The sequence below is a fragment of the Nansenia antarctica genome (genome assembly GCF_963989245.1).
Source record: "Nansenia antarctica genome assembly, chromosome: 4".
NCBI lineage: Eukaryota > Metazoa > Chordata > Actinopteri > Argentiniformes > Microstomatidae > Nansenia > Nansenia antarctica.
The window spans coordinates 62025542-62035359 of NC_137689.1; the positions used below are offsets into that span (position 1 = coordinate 62025542).

A 9818-nucleotide genomic window follows, 5' to 3' on the forward strand; every position below is an offset into this window, starting at 1 on the left:
TTAAACAGGGACTGTGATGTTGTGTGATTGATGCAACCTGTGACCTTCAGTAATCCTGCTGTATGAATGACTGTAGACCTCCCTGTCTGCTCACTCTCTCTCTCATTCATACACACACACACACACACACACACACACACACACACACACACACACACACACACACACACACAGGCACTATCTCCTTTTCTCCCTCTCTCTGTGTCTCATGTATGCTATATGAATTAGTGTAGACCTGCCTGCCTCTATGCTGACATGGTTGCGTCTATGTGAACCAGGGGAGGCTGTAGAAGGTAGAAATGGGAGGACGGGCTAATTGCAATAATTGTGCACAGAATGGAATGAGGAATGGTATCAAACCCATGAGCTACAATGAGCTCATCCTGCGGTTTCTCCCTCCACCAGCCTCCCCTGATGTGACCCTGCAGGCTCTGTGTGAGTTAACCCCTGTCCTCTCTGTGTGTTTTCCCTCCAGCCGAGCCCAGGCTGAAAGAGATGAAGAGTGTGACCGCGGAGGAGGGGAGGAAGACATTCCTCAAGTGCGAGCTGGGCGCGGGGAACCCCGCCCCCAAGATCAAGTGGTACAAAGACGGGGTGGAGCTCGTCGGCGGCAAGAACAAACTCAAAGACACCAAGGTTAAAAAAAAGAAAGAGTAAGTCTTGCCCTGTCCATCTACACTACAGCCAGACCATGGTGGGGGTGTTCCAGGTCACACAGAGGCTGTGTGCGTGTGTGTGTGTGTGTGTGTGTGTGTGTGTGTGTGTGTGTGAGTGATTTCAACTAGTATGCATGTACAGTATATCGCAACACCTTCAATATGAGGAACATATCAGGGATGTATGTAGGGAAATAGGCTCATTGTAATGCATGGAATGAAGAAAGGAATGAGGACGGTGTGATTGATTCCAATGCATTACAATGAGCCCGTCCTCCTATTTCTACCTCCACCAGCCTCCCCTGGTGCATTGGGCTGGCTGGCAGTACAGCAGTCGAGAGTTATGATTGCCTTGCACAACTGTTTTGTTGTCATGCTGAGGTTGCATGGATGTTATTTACACCCATTCACACACACATACTCTCTCTTTCACACTACAGCAGCACACACACATACACACCCTCCATCACACTGCAGCAGTAAACACATACGCACACGCATGCTTACACACATGCATGCACGCACACACACACACACACACACACACACACACACACACACACACACACACACACACACACACACACACACACACCTCTGCCAATAAAACTCTGAGGTGGCACTGAAAGGTGACTGATTCAGTAAATAATTGTAACAGTACATTCTGAATCTGTGCCCTATAATATGTGAGTTCGATCACAGAAATACTGCATTGTGGAAGACCTCATGTCTGTATGTCCGTCTCTGTGTGTCCTACAGGGGGAAGATCTCAGAGCTCCAGTTCAGGAAGGTCACAGACATCCACGGTGGCCGGTACACCTGTGAGGCGGCCAACAACCTGGGCAAGGCCAGCACCACGGCCAACCTGACCCTCATCCACCGTAAGAACCTTGTCTCAGCACAGCTGACGTGGTCCTTCCTGGATCACAGTCTGGCTGTGTTTGATCGACCCAGTCTCTATTATTTATTATTACGTAATTATTCAGTTCGGGGGGATCGTTTCTGCATCTGGGCGGGATAATCATATTATCTGGCTATACCAGAGTTTGACCACCTGTTTCAACCTAAGTTACGTCAAAACCTAACATAACTTGGATGTGACTGGTTAAGATTAGCCAGTATAGCTAGATTATACAACCACAAAGATCGTATTCTTTGGTCTGCAGAAATGATCCACCAGAACGTAATCATTAGAAAACTATGTTGGTCTGATATGAACCTTTGGCTTTATGACAATGTCAGACTTTATATAGAATAACAAGACGAGACACAAGACTTTGAGTCTGGCAGAGGAGACTATTATAATAGTATGTGTTTGATGTTACCCTGGACAGTAGGTCTCGTGGAAAACTGGAGATGGAATGGTCTGTATGAGCAAGGGGTGTTGGGTGTAGAGGTCACCTGTGCCTGACCCTAAAGGTCATGTCATGGTTTTATTGACCGCTGGGTGTGAAGTGGTCACATGTCCGTAGAGGCAGTGAGGTTTCACACAGTGAAAGAGATGTGCGTGTTGTGGTCAGGGTCTGAATGTGTGTGTGTGTGTGTGTTGGGGTTAATGGTCTCTTAAGTGTCTCTGGTCCAGTCCATGTTTAGGGCTTTCACACCGCCAAGGAATCGCTCCCATTCGCGTTCTGAAACCTCCGAACCTTGGTGCTGTCTGGCGAACCAGCCCCTATTCATACCAGTGTAACCAGAACCACCTGCGTCATCAGCGATGGGTGATGAAGGGGCGGGATAAACAAAAATGTCACAACTAGATGGCAGCTACTTCACTGGAAATTAGGATAATATCTTCCACTACAGTATCTGAAATAAACTATTTTCTATTAAACAAAACAAAAGGCACTTTCAACACGCGTTCTCTTACTAACCAGCTGCTCCATTACTGGAATAGAAATGGACACACATGCGTGTGTGTGCATGTGAGGAAGATAGAGAGAATGATGAAACTTTTGATTTATTTTTTTTAGCACTAATGATTAGATTTAGATTACATTACATTTTGTCTCCTTCCTTCTTGCTGGTCTTTGCAGCCTAGAATATGACACCCACTGACGACGTGACTTCTATGTTTTGGTTCCTGCTTGAGAACCACTATTTTCTGGTTCCCACTACGAACCAACTCTTCAGGCTCCGAACCAATTTATTTTTGGTCGGAACATGCCGGCTGGTTCCAGTTCCTTGGTGGTGTGAAAGCCCTAATAGACCAGCACAGCAGAGGACTGTGAATGTGAGGTTGTGAGTTTCTCTGAAGGAGTGTAAGGATACCTGGTGGTGATCTACACCATCTCCCTGGGCTGGTTGAAGGATGGCCATTTGGGCAGTTGTTAGACAAGGTGTCCCAGCATTTGTAATGGGGAACTTCCTGCTTATGCTTACTGCAACACGCATTTCTATATTGTGATGCTTATTTGATTCTAACTAAGTGCTGTTGTTGCTACATGTGTTGCTATTGCTACATGTTCCTGGCTTCACCATTACAGGTAAGTCTGAACTCGTTGGAGTCTGATTTATGATTTATCCAGAAATGTATTGCACCATAGGATGGTGTAGGATGTATGTATTGCACCATAGGATGGAGTAGGATGTTTCAAGTCACATACAGTAAACCAAGTATGTGGATGAGCAGGTACAAACACTGACATTGCAAAAGTTTTAACTTGCCAAAAGTATAATAGCGTCTGATCTTTTTGTTTCGCCCTTGGGCCCTTAATCATGGTGTCCGTCTTCCTGCTCTTGGCTCGGTGATGTTGATCAACTTATTATGTCAGACAGGTAAATGCTCCGCCCCAGACACAGCCAGCCAACTGCCCAACCCTATCTCTCTCTCTCTCTCTCTCTCTCTCTCTCTCTCTCTCTCTCTCTCTCTCTCTCTCTCTCTCTCTCTCTCTCTTTCTTACACACACATACACACTTTCTCTCTATCTATCTCTCCATCTCTCTCTCTCTCTTTCTCTCTCTCATCTCGTCACAGTTCTGCAACATTGCAGGAGTGATCATCAGTATGCCGGCCACTTTAAACCCTCAACTACTTAATCACTTTGTTCAATTAGCCAGTAGTACTTCTCTGAACATCTGCCAAGAGAGAGAGAGAGAAAGGGTGGGAAGGAAGGAAGGAAGGAAGGAAGGAAGGAAGGAAGGGAGGGGGGGGGAGGAGAGGAGAGGAGAGGGAGGAGAGAGAGAAAGAGGGGGGAGAGAGAGGGCAGGAAGTGAGAGGGAGGGAGAGAGAGAGAAAGGGGGGAGAGAGAAGGAGGGAGAGAGAGAGAGAGAGAGAGAGAGAGAGAGAGAGAGGGAGAGGGAGAGAGAGAAACAGCCATTTCATCCTCTCCTCTCAGAGGCATTAGCTCTGCAAGGATGAGCCTGGCACAAGCTATTGTAGCTGTGGATGCTAATCATTGAATGGTGCATTAGCCTGCTGTAGCCGGGGATGCTAATCAGTGAATAGTTGAATCACTGCTAGCCACCCAGCTCAGTTGGACAGCTAGGAGACTGAGTTAGCATTCAGGTCTCGGCGTGTCTGGAGTCTTTGGTATTCTGTAGCTCATCCTGACCTAGGCATCTTGTCTTGTCACATCTCTCTGGAGCTTATGCTCACCATTTTATCGCAATATGGGGCCGTTTCTCCGACCTAGATGGGGCTAAACTTTCTCCAAAGATCCTAATAGGGGAGGCTGGTGGAGGTGGAAATCAAAGGATGGGCTCACTATATATTCATGGCACGTATATTGACTTTTATATTCATTTACTTATACTCACTATAATACCGTATACTGTCATACCATGCACTGTCTACATAATCATGTCTTTTGCACTATGCCACTATTTGCATTTTGGAAATAGTCTGGTTAGATGCCAGACTCCATGTTGTTGTCTTAGTACTTGCACTCTGTCAATGACAATTAAGTTGAATCCTGTTCCATTCCACGAGCCTGTCCTCCACCTGCCTTCCTTGGATCCTCTCTTATGTGGGAGTGAACTTGAGAGAAATACTTCTGCCTATGCTGAATGCCCAGTGATTTTACAGGGCGAACGTCCCTCATTCCATCCTTGCTTACATCAGAGGGCAGTCAGGAAAGTGCAGATTAAACCGTTGTGTCATGTATTGATGTCATTTTTCCTCCATTTGCTGCTCCCTGTTTAATGAGAATGGCACCAATACAGTTTCCTGTCCTTGATGGAAAACCCAGTGATTCACATCACCTCTACAATATATCACCCTGACACCCTCACCTCACCCTCTCATAGACTCCTCCATCTTCATCACCCTGACACCCTCACCTCACCCTCTCATAGACTCCTCCACCTTCATCACCCTGACACCTTCACTTCACCCTCTCATAGACTCCTCCACCTTCCACCAACTGACACCCTCACCTCACCCTCTCATAGGATATTGGCACCCATAACAGAAAAGAGCAACAGTGAAATGTCAGGGGAGGCTGGTGGAGGTAGAAATCGGAGGACGGGCTCATTGTAATCCACACGTGTTTGATACCATTCCCCATTCCATTCCATGCATTACAATGAGGCCATCCTTCAATATGACACTGGATGACGTTAATCAGCAGTTTTGTGGAAGTCTGTATGTGAATTGGTGCACAATCCAGTGTATGATTGCAGTCCACCTATGCATAGTAGTACTACCACTGTGACTGAGCAAGTTGACCTTCTTCTGTCCTGCAGATGTGTGTTTACCCATCTGCCCGCCTTCTACTCTACTCAGCAGGGGTCTGAGTGTGCGTGCGTGAGCGTGTGCGTGTGCGTGTGTGTTGTGTCTGTGTACGCGTGTGTCTGTGCACACGTGTGTTTGCGTGTCTGTGCGTGCGTGTGTATGTGTGCGTGTGTACAGTGGAGGAGAGGTTCCTTACCCTAATGGAAAGTGGACTCCCTTTCCTCTGAAGTACATTTTGATAAATGTTTGATAAGTAAATGGAGCATGTATTCAAAATCCCCCCTGTCCAGGGTTCTGTTGGAGTGCGGAACTAAATAGGGCATCCTTTCCTCAAATGCATGACTGACTAAGAAAGGTCATCCAAGGCCTCTGCTCATGGCTTATATTTACCCTAATTAGTTAGTTACAGCCTGTTAATTATAACAATGAATTAATTTGTTCTCAGACTGGGTTACTGGTTGACATTTAGATTTACATAGGGTTCCTCTTCAAAGCCCAGTAAGCTGTGAACCATTGTATTTCTGTGCGCTTCAGGGAAACGTTTCCGTAGGCTTCAGGGACATGCAGTGTTGTTTCCCAAAAAGGACATGAGAGCAGGGGGGCGGGGGGGGGGTTCGATGCGATGCGGAAAAAAAAAGCCATCCTTTGTCAGTGGCAGCCCATCTCGTCTCTAAGTACAGCAGTGCTTTATCTATCACAGGTTTTTTTTGTACCTGAACCGTTCTCTTAATCCTCTCTTACTTCATACTCTCCTTGACTGCTTTGTTACCTGAACACCTGCCATTTTGGATCCAGTTCTCTCTGGTTTCAAGGAGGCCTGCTGTTTTCCGAGGGCATGTTTGGCACTATGAGTGATGATGTCTGTAGTGTGCAGAGCGGTAATAGGATTGCCTACTGAAGGGGTGGTCAGTGGCCAGGTTCCCTGGGGTAAGCCGTGACTGGATAACCTTGATATGCATCGCCATATGCACTACCACCACCCTATCTGTGTGCGTGTATGTGTATGTCTGTGTCTGTGTGTGTGTGCTGCTTCCATTGAGAGAGGGCAAAATAAGCCACAGCCACATTATCTGAGATAATGTTTTCAGCAACAGAAAAATGCAGCCAACAAAATACTCTCTGTGTCATTTGCCCTCTCCCTCAGGTGACTGAAAACATGTTGGTGTATTCCTCTCTTATTACAGGAGGTCATAATGAATATGTAGGCGTTGATTCCACACGCCATTGATTTGTGATGCTGGTGTCTGAGTGGCTTCCCCTCAAGGTTCAACGTTTTAAGTGGCCCCTTTTCTGGCACTTTGAAACCACAGGACATCATTAGCCCATCCTTAGAAGTCCACCTCTCCTCCTCTCTTCTTTTTTTCTAGGTCAGATCCCCTCTCTCTCTCTCTCTGTCTTTCTCCCTCTCTTTCTCTCTCTCTCTCTGTCTTTCTCCCTCTCTCTCTCTCTCTCTCTGTCTTTCTCCCTCTCTCTCTCTTTCTCTCTTTCTCACTCTCTTTCCTCTTCTTGTCCTTTCCTCCTCTCTGCACGACTGTGTTAGCCCACTGATCTTAAGCCTGTAAGCATGAGCTCGGGGATCTAACAACAGCCTAACACCGGTCTTGTCATCATGTACCGTCATGTCATATGGATGTTGTTTTCTCTTCATCATGTGTAGGATGTGTCCTGTTCATAAGAGGCTTAGTGGGTTTATTATATAGTATGGCACATCTGTCAGGTTTGCTGAGGTTTCTCTCTTGTATTCTCAAGTCTGTTTTCTCTATTGACAGCGAGGGGTGATTTTTGGTCCGATTTATAGTGGAGGCTATGTAGGGGAGGCTGGTGGAGCTAACCCTAAATCGGAGGATGGGTTCATTCAAATTCATAGAACGGAATGAGTTTGATCCCATCCCTCATTCCATTCCATGCATTACAGTGAGCCTGTCCTCTGATTTCTACCTCCACCAGCCTCCCCTGGGATACACGCCAGGCTTGGTGAACATGTAGAATCCTGCTTACGTGCCTCCGGCAGATGTTGTGTAGAGAGGATAAGATGTCACCCTCTGTCCCTCAGCCATGGCTCAGGCTGCACGTCCGCCAGGCTAACGCAGCATGTCATAGCTACGGCATTCAGGACATCGTCTCCATTAGTGTAACAACATACACACTTTGTTTTTATAAGGGCTTATCTACATGGCTCGGGTTTCCCTTACAGCATATTAATAAGAACGTCTAGACCTCTCGGTGACAGGGAGGTTGACAGCGGGGTAGAGAGTTCTAGAACATCAGCCATCGTAGAGGAAGTCTCACAGGTTGTGGTCGAGAGGCCCTCCCGCAATGAAGACACATCTCGGTTTTCTTGGAATTCCGACTGAGTTGGATCACGGATGAACCTTTCCTGTTTTTTTTTTAGGGAGTTTAGACAGAGTTTAGACTAGGCTAATCTTTTACATTTCATTTTGAATCCGTTCAATCACACAAAGAAGAGGAAAAACTATGGTCTCTCTCTCTGATTCTGAGGCGTATATAGAAGAGGTTGACGTATGGTTTGAAGAGGCATGAAGGAGGGTAGGCTAACTTCCACTGTTCCAAATAAGATATGTTGGGGTGGTGCTCTTTGCCAAGTTGGGTGTCATTTATGATAATCTTCCATGGCTTCAGATGTTATGACCTCTGGCCTATGGCCTCTGGGAGTGTCGTGTCTCTGGTTGTCTGGTTCTCAGCCGAGAGCAGATGGTTCTAATACATCTACCAGCTGTTAGATGTATCAAAGAGTGGAGTTATGACAATATTAATAATTTGTTATTTGGCTTTGCTTGTTTCCCTGTTCTATTTTCTAAATAATCTGATTATTGGATTATTTACTCTGGGTGGACGAGGAAGAGAAGGAAAGGCTTTGAAGCTTTAGAATCTAACCATCACTCCTCTCCTCCTCCTCCTCCTCCTCCTCCTCCTCTCGTCCCATCTCATCCCTTCCTCGTTTGTTCTGATGAGTTATGTCCAGCAGCTCTCTCTCTCTGTCCTATTTTTCTCCGGCTTAAATTCAGAGTGAGAGGGAGATGGAGAGAGAGAGAGAGAGCGTGAGTCAGTATCTGCGTGTGCATGTGCGTGCGTACGTGGGTGTGTGTTATCCGCAGCCTTTGTGTGTCAAGCCCAGTAGTGGGGCAGGTCTCTGGCAGCATCCGCCCTCTCTGTCATGCCAAGCTATTTGGGAAAGAGACCTGAACCAGGCAGAGAGAGAGAGAGAGAGAGAGAGAGAGGCACTCCACCTCCCGGTGCTGCATAATGAATTACACCACAGCTCCCACAGCTGAACACTGTCAGAGGATTGCTGCAGTCCCACTCAGACACAGACGCAGCGCCTAGCTGCCAACTGCCCGGGACACAGGGAAATCAGCAGAACGTTTTCCTTTGATTTTGGATGAGTTTCTTAACGTGTCCTCATCTGTCCCCCGTCCCCCCCTCTCCTCCCCTCTGACACGGCAAGCAGAGAGGTCCATCTCAATCAGTCTCACAGAGGATCTTTGGCTCTGCTCTAGTTGGCTAAAGCCATGGAGAATGGCTTTACTCCTGTCACTGCAATGTAGAGTGGCTGCTGTTGATGTATTTCTGCAACACTCACCAGTGTGTACTGCAGCTGAGGCTGGTGAATGTAGACATCGGAGGATGGGCACATTGTAGTGCATGGAACCATTCCTCATTCTATTCCATGCAATTCAATGACTCCGTCCTTTGATCTCTACCTGCCGCCACCCTCCCCTGGTGCACTGCCATGCTGTTTCTTTCCTCCGTTGCTTGACAACTCTTCAGTTCTAACAGTCACTAAGTTACGGTTCAGATAGAGTGCACAAGTCTTCTCATCTCACAGACGCTTCCGCTCTCTCAACGTGAGTTTCCGGTATATGTCTGTGAGTGTTGTCTTTGCATCTCCGCCATGCCATCAACACCCTTTGATCAGAGATGAGACGTTCAGACATTGCTCCCTGATTTTGCGACCCAGAGAGAGTTACTGTACAGATACAGCCCCGCTGACGAACTCAACCCAGGGAAGGACACAGCATGGTGACCAGTTATTGCTTTTAAATGTTCAACTTCTAACAACTTTCCAGCCAGATTGTATGTTTTATTGATGGGCTGCCCTAGTTTATGTTCTCCCCGCTGTAACGCACCAGTGTTTGTTTTCAGACAAGCGGGGTCCTTATTTGCATTTTACTTTGCCAAGAGTAGCAATTTGATTTGACGTTTTGCTCTTTGGAGTTGGTGGTATGTATCATTTCAGTGATTGGCATGGTAAATGGTAAATGGCACTTATATAGCGCCTTATTCCAAAGTGCTTTACAATGGCCTCTCATTCACCCATTCTCATACACACTCACACATCAATGGCAGCAAGCTACCATGCAAAGCGCCGGCCCGCTCATTGGGAGCAATTAGGGGTTCAGTGTCTTGCCCCAGGACAACCTCGACACGTTGCCAGCTGGGGATCAAACCACCGACCTTGCGATCATTAG

General features: G+C 46.9%; 1 protein-coding gene across 1 annotated transcript in view; it reads left to right on the forward strand.

Moving 5' to 3' along the window:
* The window catches only part of nrg1 (neuregulin 1), a gene marked incomplete at both ends in the record, with an annotated part of 117889 nt that overhangs the window by 48749 nt on the left and 59322 nt on the right, over positions 1 to 9818 (forward strand). The window contains 2 exons of the mRNA XM_080529572.1: positions 476 to 653; positions 1416 to 1537. Coding sequence (XP_080385698.1) covers positions 476 to 653; positions 1416 to 1537 — 300 coding nt within the window. The remainder of the gene's footprint in view (positions 1 to 475; positions 654 to 1415; positions 1538 to 9818) is intronic.